Here is a 22,074-nt window from a genome sequence, read left to right on the forward strand (position 1 = left end):
AAGCCTCATTCTTTAACAGCTCTGTACAGAACTAGCAACGCTGATAAGCTGTTTCCGTTGGCGCAGTTAAGCTATCTGCTTTTCAATAAAGATTCTTCACCACCACCTTTGCCCCCACTTCACTTCTTCGGGCGTAGACGAAAACCTATTATCAACCTATGATCAATTAATGATCAGCCTATGATCAGCCTATGATCAACCTATGATCAGCCTATGATCAACCGCTATTGGCGTTATATCCCTTATCCTGCTGGGCACCACTTTCCCGCCGAGGAAATGACAGACATGAAACTAATGTGAATGGCAAGGCTGCGAGTCGGCGCACCCAAAGATCCCAACACATAGCGAATTGCGCTGCGCGTACAACGGCATCGTTACGGGTATTGCCGCTGAATTCAAACGAGCGCCGTCAGGTGGCGCGCCGGGGCAGTTTATAGCCAGAGATGGCCGCAAATTGTGGCTTTCGACCGAGTCGCCATGCCCCACCTCTCGCGAGTGGCTGTAGGCATGCACTGTACCTATATATGCTCCCGCACTAGACGCATATAACTCGCAGCGCCACCTTGCTGTCGGTGTACGCTGTAGGCTAGGGCGTGCGCTTTGAGGGCATTTAAACATAGCTGTGCCGAGTACTACATCTCCGTGGTCGACAGAAACGCCCTGCCTTTCGACCAAACGTGTGAGTAGTTAGAGAAGGAGAGCAGACTTTATTGAGAACACAGCACATATGCACTCAGAATTCTCTGGGCTTGCCCCACAAGGGCGACATGGTAGTCAAGATGCTGTGAGGTAAAACATGCCTTCAGTGAGGGAGTGGAGTACGGCATTGGGGAGATGGGAAGGGCTATTGAGCATGTAAATAGGCAATACTTTAAGGTTGCTTGTGGTTAAGGGCAGTTGGGGCCGGAACTATTTCATGGTTTCTGACTTAAGACGCGGTTGGTTTTATCCCCGCCCGTTAACAGGTGTCGCTTAGTGATTCTGCACGCTTATGGACTTACGGGTAACACAAGAATCACATAGTTTCTTTTTTGCGTCTCTTTTACTAAGACTTGTGTTTTGCTTGCTTTACGCTGCCATATTTCCTGCTAACTTTCTCCAGAGCTGCCCAAATACCGTAGCAAGCCTGGGACGTTCGATCAACTTTCTTCGCTTTTTTTCTATGCATAGTTCTCGCGTGGCGACCTAGATAGCACCAAACATTAAAATAAAGTCATAAAACTGTTACGTAAGTTGCGTTAATGTTTCGTGTTAAACTGGAACATTATTTCAATGTTGACAATTAACAGATAACGTTGTATGCATACTATAAACGTTATTTCAACATCACAGCCAAACATTGTTCTAATATTGTGTAATGTAGTATAATGTGTACTTCATAACTATAAAGCAACATTACAAACATTTCAAGAAATGTGTCCCAGAACTTTTCCCACTATTCTTACAGTAGGGATGTTCTTCAACCAGCAGTACTTTGCAATAAGTCTGTGCCAGCGCAAGATTGCATGCACTACCCCATTATTTTGTTCGAAATTTTGCTTGTTGTCCATTAACCACTATCACTTCTACAACACCCTTCGAGAAGGGATATAGAAGCTTGTCTTTATGGTATCCATTCGGAGCTGCATGTATTTGTTGTCGTGTATTTTAGGACTAAAAGGTCACTCTCGTTGCTGGCAATTGCGAAACGGTAATTAAGCTGTGCACCTTCATAACTCTCGGGCTTTCATGCTCTACACACTCTAAACATTAATACGCCTATATGGGTGTAAAAAGAAAGTAAGATTACCTTTAGCGCACTCTCTTTTTATAAGAAAGTGTGCGCTAGACGACAGCTTACTCCCTTTTTACACCCTTCTATTTAGAGTTTTGCAAGACTCCTTTATTATTTTAGAGATAGTTACAGTTACATTGTTGAAATGTTTAATTAAAGCAACGACAGGCTCTTTCAACGGGATATTGTAACGTTTCAGGAATGTTAAAAAAAGGACATTAACAGCGTATTAACTTTCGACAAAAACAAAAAAGTAACATTCTTTTAACATTTCGCTGTTACCTGGGTAGCACTTGGCTGCAAGATTGCGAAAATCTATTCTTTTTTTTTTTTGCTGTGTTTGGATCTTCAATAGAACCCATCAAGCTTCAAATCTGTGCTTGAAAGCTACGTCTGAACGAACGCATCCTCGGACATGATTCAAGCGGCGTTCTGCTCCGTGACTGAAAAATAATAAGAAGAAAAAGACAGAGCAGTCTTGGCTGATGGTGTTCGCTTACTGTCGTGTCCGGTCGCTGTGTTGAATGCAGCGAAAGACGCACACGGTACTTTAAGACTTCGTTTATTTAAAGCCGATGAGGGTGCGACCAGCGTCGACCGAGGCAGGAGCCGAACTGGCCGCCCGAAGAAAGGAGGGAGTGGAGAAGCGTCCACGGCAGGGAGTGGCTTCCCAGAACAGGAGGAGGGTGCGGGGGCGCACCGTGGGGGGGCATCCGGCGACAGCGTGCGACGAGGGGCAAGCGGTCGTTAGGAGGGGATGCGAGTGGTCGTTAGGAGGAGGATTGAGTGGTCGTTAGGAGGAGGATGCGAACTGTCGTTAGGAGGGGAATGCGAGTGGTCGTTAGGAGGGGGCGCACACACACAAAAGCAATAAGGGGACACAACACTTCCTTCCCCCTTAGAAAGTTGCCTGGTATCGTGCAGGGGGTCGGCGCTCACGCGTGGAGGCGCGCTGGCTTTGTGCGCTCGGGGGAGAAACACTTGTAGGCTGGCTGTTGTTCGCTGTGTCTCCTAGGTCTGTCCTGGGCGAAGTCTCTTTTTCCGAGAAGAGGTGCCAGGCTATGTGGGAAGATGGTGCACGTGTTCTCTCCGCTGGCGGACAGCTCTCAGACGGCGTCGTAAATCTACGCAGCTGGTTGAGATGTCGGCGTGCTACTGTGCCATGTATGTTGACGAGCCAAGAGCGCAGGCCTATGCGTCTGACAATTGTAGCTTCCTCCCAGCGTGGCTTTTTCAGAAACTGTCGGGCGAGGACGCGCTGCCCCTCATTAAGCGTGCCGCAGCGCGGAATTGCTTTTTCTTCCCGGAACGTCTCTGCCTTTGGCTCGGGGAGGATGGCTGTGAGCTGGGTTCGCATTTCACGCTCGAACATCATTTTCGAGGGGGTCTCGCCTGTTGTGCTCTGAACCGCCGTGTGCTGCTTGAAGAGAAAGCGCGCAAGGCGGCGCTGCAGCGAGCCTGTCTGATCTCTTTCAAGGGCGCGTTTTAGCTCGGCTACGTAGCGCTCGGCTTGTCCGTTTGTCGCTGGGTGGTAGGGGGCCGATGTAACTGATGAGATCCCGTTGTCGCGATAAAACTTGAGGATCTCCGCAGACACAAACGGTGTTCCGTTGTCCGACACTACCTTGCGCGGCAGGCCGAACGTTGCAAACAGTGATCGGAGGTTGTCAATGACTGCTGCCGAAGTCGTCTGTCCCATTTGCCTTATCTCAAGCCACTTTGTGTAGGCATCTACGACCACAAGGAAAGTGCAGCCCTCAATTGGTCCTGCAAAATCAATGTGCAGTGTGTGCCATGGTGTGTCTGGCTTTTCCCATTCTGGGACAGGAGCTTTCGGCGGGGCGCTCCGGCTGCTCTGGCAAGGCTTGCATTCTCGCACCACTGTTTCGATGTCGTTGTCAATGCCAGGCCACCACATGTAGCTTCTGGCACACTTTTTCATTGCAACGATGCCCCGATGTCCGGCGTGGATGAGAGACATAGCTTGTGCGCGTAGTTCTCTCGGCATCACAACTCGGGACCCAAATATGATGCAGCCGCGATGGGTGCTCAACTCTGTAGCTCGCCTGCGGTAAGCGTCGAAGTTGTCCCCTTTGAGTTTATGCACGTTGCCTTGTTGAACAGCTGTGTAAACTAGCCGGAGAGCTGCGCACTTCTGCGTAGATGCTGCAACTGTGCCTGCTGTAAGCGGAGGTTCTGGCAGTGCTTCGAACATCAGAACGTCTCCTGGTGGAAATGGTTCGTCAACAGTTGCGTCTAGTGGCAGACGGCTTAGCGCATCGGCGTTTTGATGTTTACTCCATTTCATCACGCCTAGTGGAGAAAACCAATTTCTCCCTAGAAGGCTTGATCCTGTGCCCTTCACAACAAGCAGAGGTAGCGTATGGGTCTGGCCGTTGTAGTTAACCTGCACGTTGGCAGAGCCCAATAGTGGCAGATTCTGTCCTGACCACGTTCGCAGGTGCGTGTCGTCTTGTTGCAGGGCTGGTGCGTCAGATGGCCATGAAGTTCGGAACGTGTCCTCACTGATCAGAGTACAGGCTGCGCCGGAGTCCACCTCGAACTTAATCAGCTGGTGATGTACGCTTACTTCTGTAAAAATCTTCGGTCGCGTGCCGAGATTCATGGTGTTCAGGTCGTACAACACAGATGGTGTTGCTGATGTTGTTCCATGGAGATCAGATAGCGGCGTATTCTCTGAGGCGTTGACGCTGTGATTAGGCTGGGAAGGTGACTTTATCTTGGCAAGTCTCCGTTTCGTAATGCATGCTCTTTCGATATGCCCTCGCTTGTGGCAAAAATTACACGTGGCTGACTGGAATCGACATCCCTGGGGGTTGTGTTGGTCGTCACACCGCCAGCAGCGTTGTGCCTTTTTGACCGATTTTACAACAACAGAAGGCTTGCGCACCTGGTTGCTTGTCTGGTGTACCGGCTCGGGGTTCCGGCGAATCCCTCTCTGCTGGTGACCGGCGCTCTCCGCTCGAACGGCGATGTCGTAAGCTTTGCTGAATGTGAGGTCCTTCTCAGCGAACAGGCGCTGCTGCAGTGACTCGTCACTCAGTCCGCACACAAATCTGTCGCGTAACATCACGTCCAAGGGAAGCATGGTGGTGTTAGCAGAAGAAGCTGCGTCTCCCTCCTGCCCGGTAGCTGTTGTCGACAGCGTTCCAAAATTGCAGTCGGCAGCGAGCTTCTTGAGCGCGGCTACGTAGGCGCTCACAGTTTCTCCTTCCAGTTGATCTCGTCGTTGGAAGCGAGCCCGGCTGTAGACCTCGGATGGCCTTGGGTCGTAGTGCTTTTGCAGCGCTTTTACGATGTCGTCGTAAGACACTGCCGCTGGTGTGCTTGGCTGAACAAGGGCGCAGACAGTATCGTAGGTCTGCTCCCCGCACAGCGTCAGCAGGTTGGCCCTCTTCAAGGCTGGGTCTGTGATGTTGTTAGCTTCAAAGTAGAACTGAAGGCGTCCAACCCACGATGACCACGATGAGCCGTTGAATTCCGGTATCTGATTGGGAAACCCTCGCGTAGCCATGGCTTGTCAATAGCGTTGCGTAGCGCGGGTCGAATCCACTTTCTCGTCGCCACTGTCGTGTCCGGTCGCTGTGTTGAATGCAGCGAAAGACGCACACGGTACTTTAAGACTTCGTTTATTTAAAGCCGATGAGGGTGCGACCAGCGTCGACCGAGGCAGGAGCCGAACTGGCCGCCCGAAGAAAGGAGGGAGTGGAGAAGCGTCCACGGCAGGGAGTGGCTTCCCAGAACAGGAGGAGGGTGCGGGGGCGCACCGTGGGGGGGCATCCGGCGACAGCGTGCGACGAGGGGCAAGCGGTCGTTAGGAGGGGATGCGAGTGGTCGTTAGGAGGAGGATTGAGTGGTCGTTAGGAGGAGGATGCGAACTGTCGTTAGGAGGGGAATGCGAGTGGTCGTTAGGAGGGGGCGCACACACACAAAAGCAATAAGGGGACACAACACTTACTTAAAACACTCGTAACGTACTGAGATTTCAACAGCCTCGTAGCGTCTGTAGCTGAGGGTTTTACTTCGGCGGCCCTCTGCAAAACTCTGACATCCGTGGTATCGTTTATTTTTGACTGCCTCGGTTTCCTCGACATGCACGAGAATCCCAGTACACAGCATTTTTAAGGTAAAAGCCTTTTCTGCCTCATCGTTGTCGACAGAAGGTTGTCAGCAGGGGTGGCACGCTTGTCTAGTCAGACCAGAAAAAAAACCTTTGTGCACGATGGGATTCGAACCACCATCCTTCCATTCCGCAGCCGAGCATGCTAATGGCTACGCTACTTCCTGCCAACGCATATGTAGTCCTCCTTGTCTAGGACTCTGGAGAGTGTTTGCAGAAGGGCGTCGAATCAGACGGATTCCTCCCAAACGCCATCCAGTGTCTCCAGCATTTAAGATTTACAAACAATTGTGTACTTAATTAACATCTTAACCACACATCAGTGACCTAAGCAGCAACACCGCGCTGAAGGCTTTTGCCTCACCGCACTTTAGGTCAACAATGTTCCGCCCTGAATTTTTCTGAATTTCGCCTAAACTAAAATGCGGCCACCGTGGCCAGGTCCAAATTCCCGAAATCTTGGAAAGAGCAAAATTGAAATGAGACAGAAGGGCATGTAGCGCTGATTGCGGAATAAACGCAAGCTGATGATGTTATATGAGGCAATTGGTTTGATGAATACATTATATTATAACTAATGCATTCGAGAGCAAACGCGGCTTGACTTTTGAGCTAGAATCAAGAAGAGGAAGTGGAACTGGTCGGAACTCGTTTTGCGTAGAACGGCTGCCTAGCGATCAGTTATGGTGAAAAACTTCACGCTATATGGAAAGGGAAACATGGCTGGGGGGTTGAAGAGAACCAGATGGGGAGATGACATTAGAGAATATCCTTGGACAAAGTGGTCGCGCCTGCCTCAGGACAGGGATGGTTGAGATCTGTGGCGAGGTAGGAGTCTGGTAGTTGATGATGATAATTTTAGTATGAAAAGTTATTCGTCCCCATGTATCCTTCACTACTAAAAAAAAAGAATGCTTACGTAGTGTTCAGCGCTACATGCCTCAAGTTCACGCTGTGCTCTTTCTATGAGAACGAAATGCCGAGAGATTTCCAGTGCAAAACGTTTTCGCATGGGACTCGCTGCCCTGTCCGTCGTCCTTACGATCATAAAACAAAAAAAAGACAGAGAAGACGAAGAAAACGCATAACTGAACAGGGCAGAACGATGGGCGAAGCATTTTGAAGCTACCACCACGCTTGAGCCATCAATTGATCAGCAGCAGCGGCAGATATCGCTTTTCCGTACTTCGCCACCAGGGGGCAACGACTTCCAAAGCAGCCGGTACAAACAGGCTGCACGCACTATGCAAGCCTCGCACGCCAAAGCCTCTGCGCAGAGGCCATCTAGCGGGAAAGACCTTCTTTAGCGTGCATTGCTCCTTGGAGTAAATCAACCTTTGGCAAAACTGCCAGCAGGGAGCGCATCCCTCTCTGTTTGTTCTGCAAGCCGCCCCTAAGCCTCACCGTGCGCCTGCCTACCTGCCTGGCTGTTAGCGGCGCAGGTGGGTGGTTTCGCTGAGCGCTATATGTTTGCACAAGGGGTTCTCCCATGTTCTTCTTTTCGCTGTTGCTGTATCCTTAATCTCCCATGAGCCCGCGAAGGGTTCAGCTGCCGTTCGAAACTGGCGCTTTGTAAAGCCTCCTTTCCTGCACCTTCTCCAAAGGCTCGGACTTGAGCTGAAAAATAAAACTTATCTCTCTCTCTCTCTCTCTCTCTCTCTCTCCAGCTGTACACTCCTGGGATGGTCGGGTACGTCTGGCGCTTTGGTTCTGCTTCTAGGGATCTTCATTCTGTTGGACTGCTAGCATTTCTCTAGTGGTGTGCGCGTCGTTTGAGGGGGCGGATGCGTGCGTGGGCCGGTGCTTGCGCGATGTCATGCGTGGGCGTCTCGGAATATATATATATATAATTTCCTTCAGGGTGGTCCTCGCTTTCTCGGCCGTGCGCCCCTGCAAACTGCGAAATTTTTGGTTCTGTGACTTCCCTGTTTTTTTCCTACCCTGTACAGTGTGAATAATTAATGACGCGAGTGCTCGCCTGGCCACTGTGCGCGACTTGCACGTATTGCCTTTGTGATGGTAAGCAGGGATCATTCATTTCATCATGTTTTTGATCATGCTCTAGCTTCACATTTTTCTTTATAGCTTTCTTACCCATCCGAGTTTACGGTGACGACTGCTATGTACTAGTAGTAGCAGTTCTTGGCAGTAGCAGTATCAGTAGCTTAGCTGTAAAAGGAGGCGTTACTAAGTAGCATCCACCGGAACGTAGTTATACGGTTGAAAATGAAAGCTGGACTAACATTGGTGGTCCAGCACCACATTGGACTAACATAGTTCCCGCTTAGAGTTGCACACCGCTCTGCCATCTGCATACCTGGTTAGCTTAGTTGGAACAGCGAAAAACCCAGCTGACGATGGTTCCGAGTTCGAGTCCTGGACCAGGAATTGGGGTTTTTTCACCCGTGAGGTTTTTGAGGAAATTGTATGGCTTTCTTTGTAGCCTCATGACTGCACGCAGGCGGATGATAATAAGTAATAAGCCAAAAGTAATCATTTTCCTGAAACCCGATCAACTTTGCTGTTGTAGTATTAGTAGTAGTGGTAGTGGTATTTCTATAGTAGAGATAATTAGAATTCACACATGACCACCTACTTAAGTAATTACAATGCCATCACCGACATGTTTGTTTATGCGTGCAAGCTGACTGACTTTATTTACTACTTAAGTAATTACATTGCCGTCACTGATATATTTGTTTATTCGTGCACATTGACTGATCTTATTTATATATCCCTAATGTGGACTAAGTAGTCGAGCGTAGCGTATAATTACTCCGCCCTCATTATTTTAAAGCTTGAATCATTCTCATAATTCTTGACTTCCGCTTGTTTTTTAACCTTTTAACAAGGAAAAGAAAGACCGAGCAGTCTTCTTGTGATAAGCGTAATACTCACTGTGTATAGTGAGGCAAGACATTTCTCAGTCGCACTCGTTATCTATCTCAAACGTCAGCTTTGTAGAATACTCAATTTTTCATTGAGGTAAAGAAACTACACTGCTTCTTCGAATACATAAAAGGTTGTTATGAAAAACCCTGCCATAGACTCATGTGTAAATCATGGGCTGGCGGAGACAGCCTTAATCCACTTACGAGATTACATTGAAATCTTGGCATCTTTATTCACTCGATCCATTAAACTACCACTCGAGTCCAAAATACCTTCTTCGTGGTCCATGCGTGAACAAAATAAAAAACCGGGATGAAAGATATAAATTGTCTTCGAACGGCGAAAGACGGAGACAGGCCGGCCCTAAGCAGCTACGTTAGATTCGGGTAGATATCTTAATGGCCTTGTCGACGTTACGACTGCCTCTGGGCCGTTAACCGATCACGTGCGAAACGACCGATATAAATAGCGCGTGAGAGAAACGGCATCTTTGCCAAGCCTTTTGTTTTCGTTGTTCCCGAATGTCTTCAGAATGAGACAGAATGGTGGACGGCGTGGCGTTTTGACTTCCACCAGTAAGCTGTTTCTGCTTCACGTAGGATGTTTGTTCATTTAGGAATACTTTCAATCCCTTTTTTAGGATTTTTAGAGGAGTGGACAAGAGCATAAGGTATATTTCATTCGCTACAGTTTGACGGCTCAACAATAGGATGATACATATGCGGCACATGTGGCATAGACAAAAAAGGAATCGAGTAATAAAACAGGTATGTCACTTGCATCTCACAAATATATTGGAGAAAGCACTCAAGTAGAAAAAATTAACGGATTTATGCCGGAAGAAATGTAAAGGCTTCTTCACAGTATTTTCTGAGATTCGCTGAAATCGAACCATCTTACAGCTGCGCCATCCTGTTTTTCTTCTTATCTTCAGCTGAGTGCAGTTAATAAATCCCCCTACTACGGGACCACCGATAAGAGGAGCGTCACGTGATTTAATGGCGTCGAACAATTTCAGGTTAGTGACACCGACGACGGCGACGCAAAACAACGATAACTTGAGTCATACAGCTTCCAAGGTTAAAAGAACGTTCCCTAAAGAAAAAACTCTTGCTTTCGTTTTGGTTTGCTGCTGTTCCGGCTTGCCTAAGGTTGCGAAATAAATCACAGCCAAATTTTCGCATGACTGCAATCGCTTCTGGTTGCTTACATACGCAGCCAGAAATCATCAACAGCGAAAAACAACAGCTACCCCGACCGCAGTCCGCCGCAAACGCGAGTGACAGGAAACCAGTCACGTTCTTCCCAGCTTCTGGACGACGCTAACCCCCCCCCCCCCCCCCCCCCCTCCCCCTTTGCCGAGAGCCGCGCCACTTTGGACTCAACTAAAGGATCGACTGACACGTCGACGGCGGCGATTACCCGGAACGCCGCTGAAAGCGCGCTGAGAAAATAGCTAACCCTTTGGGTTCATATTTGAAGAGGTGCCTTTTCTGTCTTCTACTGCCGGGCAGTTCAGCCTTTTTTTTTTAGGGGGGGGGGGGGGGGGGGGGGGGGGGGGTAGTTCCAGAAGCTCCAGGCTTTGCTTTTGCTTTCTTTAGTTGTTTTTGCTCGGTGCGAGCCAGCCCAGCAACAAGCGCCGTGCCGCGGGAACGCAACGAGTGTCGCCTAGTGTCGCCTCGCTGGACGCTTCATAAATTACCCGCGCGTGTGCGGCCTCTCTTTGTTATTTCTGCGCGTCAAAACATTTGCCTAACTGCGTTACGTTCGCCCGAGGTTGAGCTACTACCCCTTCGTAAACAACCCTTTATAAGCTAGTGCTCTTGGACCACAGTGGGTGTGGAATGTGCATCGAAGGACAAAGAAAACAACATGTGGAAGAAAGCACCTGATGAGAATCACACAAACACTTGAGATGAAGGAAGGCCTTGCGCTGTTTTCTCTTTGCTGTATGTAGAGTCGGTAGCTAGATGCTTCACCGGATACATTTGCAAGTCGGCGTTAAGACGAGGAACAGAGTCGATGACCTCTGATAGCATGAAAAAGAAAACACACGATAAAGTTTGCGTTTTGTGATTTCGTAATGTAGGCTGCGGCATACCGTAGCGGCGAAAACAAAGAATGCTTCTGTGTTCAGACAGGGAGAAGTCACGAGACCAATCTTATGAACTGTATGCCCAGGAGCAGGAACTTTGTTCTTGGGTAAGCTTTTTTTTTTTTGTTCTAAACATCGTAAACGTGGCACCGCCCCAAGGCATGTGCGAATCAAAACCTGACAAGTGAGGTTCCTTTGGAACATGAAAAAAAAAATGATGCTGGATTTTTTTTCTTTTCTTTCTTACAAAGGCTAATCCGACACTGATCTATTTTTACTTCGCAGCTCTAGCAATCGGGACACGTCGTTATTCTTCGTGAAGTGCTGGTACGCGATTACAAAAGCTAAACTGGGAATAGCAAGCATTCGTTTAATAGCAAGCGCGTCTCTGGTTACGAAATATCCTTAAATCCGCCGAAAATTTATGTTGCCCAGTATATCTCGGCAGATAAACATGCATTGAATAAATCTTTGAACCCCACAGGCAGCATCAGTCAGGCTGCAACACCGAGCTAAGTCAAATTCATCCAGAGATCTCCGCACATTGCGGAAGCTTGCGGAAACAGCAAGCGCTGTAAGTTGTCGCCGGCATCACGACGGACGTGCAGTTGACAAAGCTGTTCCCTCAGTTTGTCAGATCTAGAGGAAACGCGACGCCTAAAGCACTGTCAGCGATATAACCCTGACGAAGACTGTTTTTGGTAAGCGACGACGCTACCGAATATAGCGGGCCGAAGAAAGAACACAAGCTTTTGGACAATATCTTAGTTGCTACTGAATAAAAGCTACAGCGCTATATGTTCTGTTCATCCCCCCCCCCCCCCCCCCCCCCGCCCATCTCGTTCCTGGCTGCATGGCTGCTTGCAAGCTAAAACGAGAATGCCTGGGCACGCGAGAACGCCTTTGTGCGCTTTGGACCTGCGTGCTTCAACATGGAAAGGTATGAGACTCGCTTCCTACACTGCGGGTCTGTTTTCAAAGCGCGCATCTGTCAGGGAAAAAGCACGCGGAGAGCAAAAAATGAGACCGGAGAGACGACGCGGCGCGCGGGGTGAAGCCACAGGCTTGTCTTTCATGAAGGCAGAGGAGGCGAAGCGAGCGCCGATTGGGCTTCCGTCCGAATATAGCGCTCGCTGACAATCCCAGTGCTGCGGGAAGATGGGGGTGTTGGGAGAAAACTTCGCTTGGTATGCGTTTGGGCTCAGCTACTGGAAGAAGAAGATCTCGTGTACAGCATTGTGGGCGATAGCGTGCGGTGGGTCCTCCCCTGCTTGCGGGAAATAAAACGTCCTCAGATCTTATCTGTTGCTCATCTTTGTTCCCATTCAGAACACATGTGTTGATCTGTTGTCTTTTGTCTGGAGGCGGTCTGACAGCGGCGAAGGTGACTGCAGAGTCAGGAAATTTCTATTCAGTCTCAGAGTTGTACATACGCTACGAACAATGCGATAGAGGGAGAGCGCCAGGAAAATTTATAACAGAAGCCAGCGTTTCAGTAAAAACAGGGCAGGGTAGGCATAGTGTGCGTTTTTTTTCCCGTTCCGTTCTTTTGATTCCTTGGCATTTGTAAGTCCAGCCTTTGATACGATCCTTACAAAATTTTTTTTAGAGTCTATAGACTGTCCATACTTCTGTATATAAAGTCTGTATAATCTCTATAAACAAATCCTAGAGAACAGTCTATAGGAAATACGAATGATATAGACAGTCTATAGGCAATCTATAGATTTAAGGCCATATACTTTTAGTGAACTTTTGTCTATAGACAGTCTATAGACTATGAATACATGAAAATAAATATCTATAGGAAGTCAAAAGAGTCTGTGAGAGGTCAATTGGCTGTCAGTAGATCATTTTTATGAGGGCAGAACCGTAGAGTTTCATTACTTAGAAGCTTGAGGTCACGTTGCCTTTGACGTCACAGACGGAAACAGCCAATGATAAAGGAGCAATGGATTTATCGGGAAATTAATTGTATCTAAAAGCGGTCCGTGGATAGCAAGTGACGAGTGATGAAGAACATGGTGAGTTTTAGGAAAAAGAGCGCATGTCCTGATAATAGGCCATATTTAAGTACGAAATTGAATGTCTCGCTTATTGCGTCGATTCTGCTAGTTTTAAAAACGCGCTGAATAGCAAACTGACGCACAAAATCTAATTTTTGGTTAGACTTACTTTTTGACTTGAACAATAGGTTAAAGGCATCGCGTTTGAAGATGTCCAAGTATTTGAATTGTTAGTTTTCTTTACTTTTGTCTGAGCTTGCTTGCGGGAGAATTTAGCCGGGAATGAACCGTATAGAAGCAGCAAGAAAGCATCTAAGAAATTAAAACCGCCATTCTTTCCCGTTTATAATGACTCTAAACCAGTCGAGCACCGCTTTATGTCTACAGCGATAGTAAAGTGAAGCAAGAAAACGATCTTTCATATCAGTCAAGCCTCACCACATGCTCTGGTGTCAGTGCGGTTTTTTTCCTCGCCCGGGCATTGCTTGCTTCCAAACGTGTTTTTTTTTTTTTTCGTGAAACCGCGCCGCCTCTTTTTGCTCTGTGCTTTAGCTATATATCTGCTCACGTGGCCACTCCTAGACCGGCGCAAACGCAATTGAGCGTCAATCCTCTTTTTGAGCGAAAGGGTTCAACGTCCTTGTTCAGTCGTCAGGCTTTGCACCAACCGCTGAAAGAACAAAAAATAAGAACAGTTGTCGTCAAACAAGCGCTGTTTGTTCCACATACAGCGTGTTATAGAAACTGTAACAACGAGGAAGGTTTGACAAAGGGTTCGTTTGTTTTGTAGTTTCCTTCAGCTTTTTCCACTTGAAGTAGAAATACTCTGCTGAAAAAAAAAACGTGCATTCTTTTTCACCAAGCAAATGATCCGCGAGTTCTTTGTTATCTTCGCTCAACAGCATAACACCAGAGATAGAGCGTGCAGAGAAAAGCGCAAAGCATGAGGCCGTAAGGATATTCAAGCTCGTAATTTATGCTGTTATTTCTTTTCCATCTGCCTTTTAAACTCCAGTGAGGCAGCAGCACCACGTGAAATGCTATTTTGCCCCCAAACTTTGAGCCTAGACAGTTTCGAAGCATTATGCTCGAAAAAAGGTTTCGCAGCAACAACTTGCTGTTTTAAACACCTCTGAACGCTACCTTTGTATGCAACTCACGTGTGCCATCTATTTACTTGCCTGTGTAACCCACATGATGTCTACGTTGATCTGCATTGGCCTTTCAAGCACTTCTTTGTTCAGAGAACAGCACCTTGAGAAGCACGTTGCTCACTCTGATAATGGTCTAACCTGCTCTGAGATCTCAAGCCATTGTCGTTTTCAGTATAAGAAATTAGTAGATACATACACGAAGCGTTGGGTACTACTTCTGCAGGAATGCAATCTCCCCGACTGCCGGCACAAACCGATTTTTGTTGTTGTTGCCGCTGGTGAATTACTGTATCGAAGCTATCTGCTTCTTTTTCTACGACTACTCCTCTTTTTTCTTCACCTATCTATTCTTCCGAGTTCAGCTGTATAATATGAATCGCCTATATTCCTACATACTCAGTCATGTATTCAGTATGCGCCGTACGGGACCCCGTAGGCATTGTACGGTATGAAGTACATGGGCAATCATTATTGCTATCCAGTAGTGAGCTCTACATTCGCACAAAAATGTGTTGTCGCTAAGCGCGGACGGCAAGATGAGTGCGCGAGAATTTCTCCTGAAGCCCAGGAGTCTCTCTGCATTAACACTGAAGAATTCGTTCAAGGCCACTGTCAATTACTATTCGCTCCCAGCGTACATAAACACAGGTTCCCTGTGGTATCCCTTGAGTATTTCATGCAGGTAATATTCGCCGCACGTGTCCTGTAGGATGTGTGGCGAATATTGATCAGAGAAATTGCAGATACCCGTTAAGAGTGGACTAATGCTTACTGGCTCGCAGTTCGGAACCCACTGTGTCGCTACACGAAGTGCATTTCTTCTGTGTCATTCTCTCCTCCTTAATTCCTCAATGCAGCGTGGCTGGGATCTCTTTCGCTGGCCTCGTCTCTCTTCGTGTCCCCCGTGGTGGCGGCCTGGTGCCGGCGCAAGAGCGCGCGGCTCACGGCCCTGGTTGGGGGTCTGGTGGCCGCGCTGGGCTGTCTCTTCTCGTCGTTCGCGTCGCAGCTACACCAGGGCCTGTTCAGCCAGGGCCTTGTTCTGGGCCTGGGACTGGGCATGGCGCGCGACGCAGGAGACCTGGTGCTGGGACAGTACTTCAAGAGGAGACGTCACTGCGCCGAGGTGGCATCTTGCGCGGGCACAGGACTGGGCACAGCCGTCATGGCGGCCTTCCTCCATTCGGTGCTTGGGTAAGAAGCGGCAGTGGTCGCTAAAAGTCTTCAAAATGATTATCAGGTACTTGTTGGCAGCCTTTGTCATCAGCTCCAGAAAGCATTGGGGACAACGTTTATGTATATATACTTCGGTTTCGAAACTTCCCTGCCGGAGCCGGACATGACTGAAGAAGGAGTTGCTTCAGCTAAAGGGTGGGGTCCTTTTTCAAGCAGACGACTCTTTCTCCGCTGGCTCAGCCCACGGCCGCAGCACCACGGTGGCAAGGAACTCTTGGGTGCGCCCTGCGGGGTTACCCAAGAGTTTCGAAACTGAAGCATATCCGTAAACGTTGATTGGGGCATTACTCGTACGTTCGTGTAGTGAAAACAATAATAAATATAATGAAGCGCTCCATGAAAAGCATTGATGAAGAAAGAGCGAAAGGAAACCAAGAGGAGGCGACGATGAGGAATATATTAAAGGAAAGCGTTCAATGTAGCGGCCGCATATACTACTCGGTCTTTTACAATGGCGCTGTCGACAGGATTCGGCAGATAACATGGAGTGCTAGTGACTATTATAGTAATTACTTTATAAGACAAAGGGGACGGAGGAGAGATGACGAACAGTTAGGCGAGCGAGGATGACAGAGGCGAATAAAAGTTAGTTCCTCTCGGAGAGCTTAATATTTGGGACATTCGATAGGATGTTTCATCATATATTTTACGTCTTAACACCGATTTTGAGCCCCTGAATAATTTTGACCCATGGAAGTTTTTAAGGTCTCAGAATTTTGAACAAGGCGTTTTTCGTTTCTCTTTCAAGGAAATAAGGCTGGCTCTCGCATCGAGATATTATACTCGCACATCGAAAAAGTGGAAACAATTTTTGCATACAGATTTCTAACACATTTAATTTTTACTGCGAATTCGGTACACAGCACAAACCCTGACTACAGGCCTCCCCCCTTTCCCGCATTACCCTCCTATTTCTTAAACATTCCTTTCGTTTTTCTGAACCACTCGCACACGTGTCATAATTTCCTTGCTGCTTTCTTTTATTTTCACTCCTTTAATTATTCTGCTGCTTGCCCCCACTTGTACCCACAAATCCACACCCAATGCACGTGAGGGCAGCCGCCCTACTTGCACAAAATAAACTTCCTAATAACAACTAGTAGTCGAGCCTTGCACTCACTCATCCTGCTTTTGGCCTGCAGCACGCTTTCGTGTAGCAAGCACGTCGCGCAATCGTTGCTCGAAGAGTAGAACACGACGACGGGCTTTGTATCGTAGTTGGCCATGTGCCTTGCTAATGGACTCGTCGAGCGTTGCCGAAATGAAAAGCGAAAGTGAGCTTAATTACAAAAAACGCTGTGCCTTATCAGCCGCACTTCCGGCACATGTCGCGAACGTGGGTGTCTTCGCAACACCGCGGACTCTAATGAAATCATTACTTGCTAATTTTATTTGCTGTTGATTGTTGACAGCGGCAAATAAAGTTACTGCTGTCAGCCTGAAGGTAGTTTTGTCTCCTTCGCAGCATTTCATTACCTTGCAATGGTTTTTAGCCCACCTTCCCTTTTTTTGTGCAGTGACGTGCTCGAGAAAAGGATGCATTTCGCTTTGGAGGCATGAGGCACGTGAAAGCTTCCACCCAGTACCCCGCGATTTCAACCTGACATCATTTGATCATTTGTGTTGGCTGTTAACTTGGCAGCGAGCAACTAAAAAGCAATGCATCTATAACGTTTCTTCCACTTTGGATTAACCAATATTTGTGAGAAGCTCGACTATGTTCACCTCCGTGCTCGTAGGTGAAACGTAGAGAAATGGGGGCTCACCGATTTATTTTGTTTTCCGATAAATCGGTGGTCACCCATTTATCTACGTTTAGCTCCCTTGCGTTCGCTAATGTGCTCTGTGGGTCTCGACGCGGCAATCTCTTGTGTTCATGGTCATGTTCAGAGCGACGTTCTTGCACTTCTTGTAAACGCACCAACTTTGGTCAATCCATTTGCACAGATGCACATAACGCACTGAAAAAGGCTGTAATGTGTTTTAGCGAGGAGCGAATATTTAGAACCAAGTGAGTGCTATGGCATATGGGTCAAAATAGCCATGTTTAAGAATGTGCTACATGGCTTGTGACCGTTCAAGGCCAGAGGAAAGGAACAATCTCAGCTTTCTCTCTGACTCCTCTCCCTGGCGTTGTGTAGGTCATGCCAAGCTCCATACTTATTGTTTTGATACCTTTCTCTATCTTTTAAAATTCGGGTGTGCCTGCGTGGTGCAGTTCCTTGGGTTGGCGACCTGGTCTTCAAGCTGTGACGGGGTTGGCGTCCCTGAACTTCCTACTGGCTGCCTTCTACCGGTCGGCGTCGCTGTACCATCCCCAGCGGCGCGCCATCGTGCACCTCAAGAACCAGCGACGCAAAATCAAGGAGAAACAACCAGGCACCGAGAAGCCGCCCTTCTTCGACTTCTCCGTACTGCGCACGCGCACTCTCAGGGTGGTCATGGTGGCCGCTGCGCTGGCCGCAGCGGGCCTGTACACGCCATTCTTCTGCCTCGTACGTTTCTGTCCTCGGCAACAGATGGCGCCACTGTTCGCAATTTTTTTAATGCATGGAATGCATCGCAAGTCTGTGTTTATCACTGTTCCGTGCCCGCATTCACGTGTCCGCACATTTTAATGCGTCAGCATTACATCGCCCATTATCGCAAAAAGCGTCCGGCGTTGGTGTTGGCGGAGAAAATGGAGAGAAGGAATGCCCCTGGCCACATTCAGAGAGAGAGGAGAAATGGTGAGAGAAAGTGGAAGAGGGAGAGAGGATGGAGATGAAGGCTGGCGAGAGGGTAAACGCGGTTTGCCAGTCAGAGTCGCGGGGTGGACGCAGTAGGGAGAGTGTGAGGGCATGGCACGCTGGAATTGCTGGATTGGATCGGGCGAAGCGAGAGGGAGTGTGGTGGCGTGTAACACGATGATTGGCGAACTGGATCACTCTACCCACTCGCCATGTTTGTTGGAGGAACATTAACGCTAACTCGTACTTTGACCCATGAATAGCATTGATCGTCTGTGATTTTTTGTTCTTCGCGGACGGACACGTCACCGGGATAAAAATCTTGTTCTAAGTTCTGATGGATACGGTTGCAGTCTTCTTAAGCGTACACTGTGAATAGGATAGTTTAACCACGTTATTGAGGTGAGATTGGAAGAAGTAGTAGCAGACGCAGTATAGAAGATAGCCTCGAAGAATTGGTAGGCTTCCAGCCATCTATCCTGTGGTCGCACACTAACTGACTGAGTGACTCGTTCGGGACTGCGACAAACCCTGCCGAATACCCTGCCATCCATGTGTGCCGCTTCTACAAATGCCAACAACAACAAAACAACATTATGACCTTGTGTGGTAGCTTCTGTAAGGTAAGTGCAACAAAAAGTGTGAAGGAAGTACCCTACTACATTCCATGCCAGAGGATAGTCGAGGCGTGGAGGGAGATCGTCCAGGCGTGCTTGGGGGGTAGTGTTGAATAAGCATGGCTGTTGATACGTGTATACTTTCTTTTCAATTTTTTGCAACTATTTCTATCAGCTCCCTTATGTCTACGCACGGCAGTGATAGTGGCGCAGTTAGAGATTGTCATTTTTTTGTGGTATGGGGAATGGACACCAAACGGATGGACCAAAATTTGTGCACAAAGAAAGGTGAACATATCGTCGCTAAATGCATTCCTGCACTATAACTTCCCCCTTCACTTCCTGGTCAGTAAAGATGGTCTTCAGCTGAGGCTGTGATCGCCCCCCCCCCCCCCCCCCCCCCCCCAGGGCTCAGGGGCGGGGTGCTTCTTTTGTGCTTCGTTCATGCTAGGTTTTCCTGCTTTGTGCATTGAGATGCAAAATTGGTTCTCCGCAGGCAGTGCCATGAAGCGCCGTTTGACGCAGACGCACTACTGCCTCGGTTTAGGCGTCGGTTCCTGTCGACAGCTTAGTTCACTCACACGACACAATCCTATATCGTAGGGAATTACTCCTGCTGACTGGACGGCAGATCTGTGTCATTTATTGAAAGAAAACAAAAAACCGACTACAGTGGTCTTGCGCATAACGAATATGCACATGTAGGTTAAATTTGTTTGTTTATTTGCAACAGTGTTTGCGTCTGCATGCTTCCTCACAAAACAGTTCATAACACAACAGACTAGCTACGTTCTCAGTTCCTACATCGAGCGCGCTGTGCAGAGGACACGCGCTGCGTAGAGGATACAGCATAACTCGTGTCTGGCCAATCCCTCAAAATGCCGATGAGCTTTTTTCCATTTGAGGACACTGGTACGAAAAACACTGAGCTTGTGCCTGCCTGCCTTCTGTGTCCTAGTGTCTTGCCGTGCGCTGTTCCCACGTACGAAGTCTGCACACTTCCGCCAGGTTCCCCTGAGTGCGGCTGAGGGCGTCCAGGGCGCCTGGGTGCTGCAGGCCCTGCTGGGTGTGGCGTCGGCCGGGGGCGCCGGCGTGGCCGGCCTGCTGCTGGTGCGGCGGCGCTCGGCGCAGTGCATACTCAGCCGGCGCTGCTTGTGTCAGCTGTCGCTGCTGGGCGCTGGCCTGTCCATGACAGCGCTGGGCGCCCTGAGCGGCTTCGCCGGCTACGCGCTCTTCGCCGCCGTGTACGGGGCTAGTGCCGGCGGCGTCGCCTACGCGCTACGCATGCTCGTCTTCGAGCGGCTGAGGGCCAGGCACTTCGGCCGTGCCTGGAGCTTCGTCCAGTGGGTACAGTGCCTGCCCGTGCTTGTCGGGGTGCCCGTCACAGGTGAGGGAAAGCGTTGCGTCCTTCCTAAGACTGCCAGTGGCGGCTGCGTAGGAGGGTGAGATGGGCTGCTGCTCTGCATAGACGAAGTGAGAATATGCTATTTTACGCTTGGGTATGGTGGAGGCGCCGATGACATAGTTTAAGGCTAAATTGTCAGTGATGAGCCATGTTTACACCGACGGACACGGGTACTGAGGTTCGCGTCTTGTTAAACGTGCACTTGGATACCGAAGCAAGTCCCGACTTCATCCGACGGTCATAAGTGGCCCAACCAGAGAGCCACGAAAGTTGTTTTATGGTTTATGGTTTATGGGGTTTAACGTCCCAAAGCGACTAAGGCTATGAGAGACGCCGTAGTGGAGGACTCCGGAAATTTCGACCACCTGGGGTTCTTTAACGTGCACTTACATCGCACAGTACACGGGCCTCTAGAATTTCTCCTCCAAAGAAATTCCAGCCGCCGCGGCCGGGATCGAACCCGCGTCTTTAGGGTCAGCAGCCGAGCTCCATAACCGCTGAGCCACCGCGGCGGCACGAAAGTTGATTAAAGCACCTCTGTAGCTGGTTCCCGCTGTGAGTTATGAAACAGGAACGAACGGAGGTGTGTTTTTGGAAGCCTGTCACTAATTTAAATATGCTGCGGTAGTGGCTGTATTAATTTCAGCTTGTTTAGAATAAGTAGGCCCTCAATGCACTGAAGTGTTGAAGATGTGAATCAAGTGGAACGGACTTTACTTAGTTTCGACGGGGTATAAGGCACTGCATGTGGAAAAAAAAGCAAATATTCCACTTTGGACGTCATTTGGCTCTCGGATGTGAGAAGGTGTTAAGATTTTTTCTGTGTCTCCAAAACGGTTCTATTAACTGTAGCTATGTGTAGCTCTGTGCTAGTTCTCCGTGTCTGACGTGCGCTCGGAGAACAGTTGGGATAATATGAAGGAAATTACTCATAAACTCGGCAGGACGGCCGGGAATTACACAGCAGCCCTCACCTATAGACTAGAGTGATGTAGCATGAAAGGGTTTCGCCATATATCCGCCATCTAACCACAGCCTGTATGATAAATGCGGTAACAGCGCTAGATGTTAAAGCACATGAGGGCGCCGAGGACAGCCAATACTACTTACAGGCACTTGCGCGTGCAGGTTACATCAACAAGTCGCGGCAGGACCCGAAGGCAGGCTTCTACTTCTCAGCGGCGTGCACTTTTGCCGGCGCCACAAGCCTCTTCTTCCTGCCGGACGCTCAAAGAGAGCCACTTCGATGTAGCCACGCAGCTCAACAGCCAAAGCTTCACCACAACCACAACCACTCCCACGATACTTTGTGCAGTGACTGTCAATGTCCCCGACAAGTTCGCCATCACCGTCCCTCCAGCGTCGGCGACAGCCCCAACAAAGGCTGCTTCGAGCACGCAGATTCCACTGACGCTGACGTCATAGCAACCAGCACGCCCCCCTGCGTCTGCCGGAGGTCTTTTCTGTATTGCCAGAGGTCTACGTCTTGGTCCACGTCTGTGGACTATCTGGACCAGCCGGGTCCGGACGCGGACTACCTCGATGACGAGCTGGCTGACATTGTGCGGCGGCCGGAGTTTCTGCAGTGCGTCATCGCGGACGAGACGCTCGCGGAAGACGTACATAGATGCGCTGGGTGCGGTGTGGTGACGGCGGCTGGACCGCTGTGCAACTGCGCGTTGTCCAGGGACAGGACAGTGGTGTCTCCCAAAAGGACGCATGCCGCGCGATGCGTTCACGAACCCCTGGTGTTCCGCTCAACCATGGCACCTATTGAAGAAGTGACCAGTACTTTGTAGTGAAGTACGCGTATATGAGACGCACCAGGGTTCTTCGTTTTTCTAAACACCTGTGTCAGCATTAGTGTGGTTTCTTTTTTTGTTTTGTTTTTTTGATGCTGTGGACATTTGTGACTTCGACACGAAGCTATGCTTCGCTGTGAATTTCGATGCGGGATAATTAGAGCGAGGTCTGCTTTCAGAGCGGTAGAGCTCATGTAATGAGAATAGCTCAAGAAAAAGCAAGGAA

At 49.0% G+C, this 22,074-nt stretch overlaps 1 protein-coding gene across 1 annotated transcript in view; it reads left to right on the forward strand.

Moving 5' to 3' along the window:
• LOC149358589 (monocarboxylate transporter 11-like) overlaps positions 1-21,845 on the forward strand; it is a 52,188-nt gene extending 30,343 nt beyond the window's left edge. Inside the window, exons 3-6 of the mRNA XM_089568872.1 lie at positions 14,920-15,253; positions 17,514-17,790; positions 19,650-20,028; positions 21,175-21,845. Coding sequence (XP_089424998.1) covers positions 14,920-15,253; positions 17,514-17,790; positions 19,650-20,028; positions 21,175-21,845 — 1,661 coding nt within the window. The remainder of the gene's footprint in view (positions 1-14,919; positions 15,254-17,513; positions 17,791-19,649; positions 20,029-21,174) is intronic.
• Positions 21,846-22,074: the final 229 nt, after the last annotated feature.

This window comes from Amblyomma mixtum, chromosome 2 (genome assembly GCF_055824585.1).
Source record: "Amblyomma mixtum isolate Tamu chromosome 2, ASM5582458v1, whole genome shotgun sequence".
NCBI lineage: Eukaryota > Metazoa > Arthropoda > Arachnida > Ixodida > Ixodidae > Amblyomma > Amblyomma mixtum.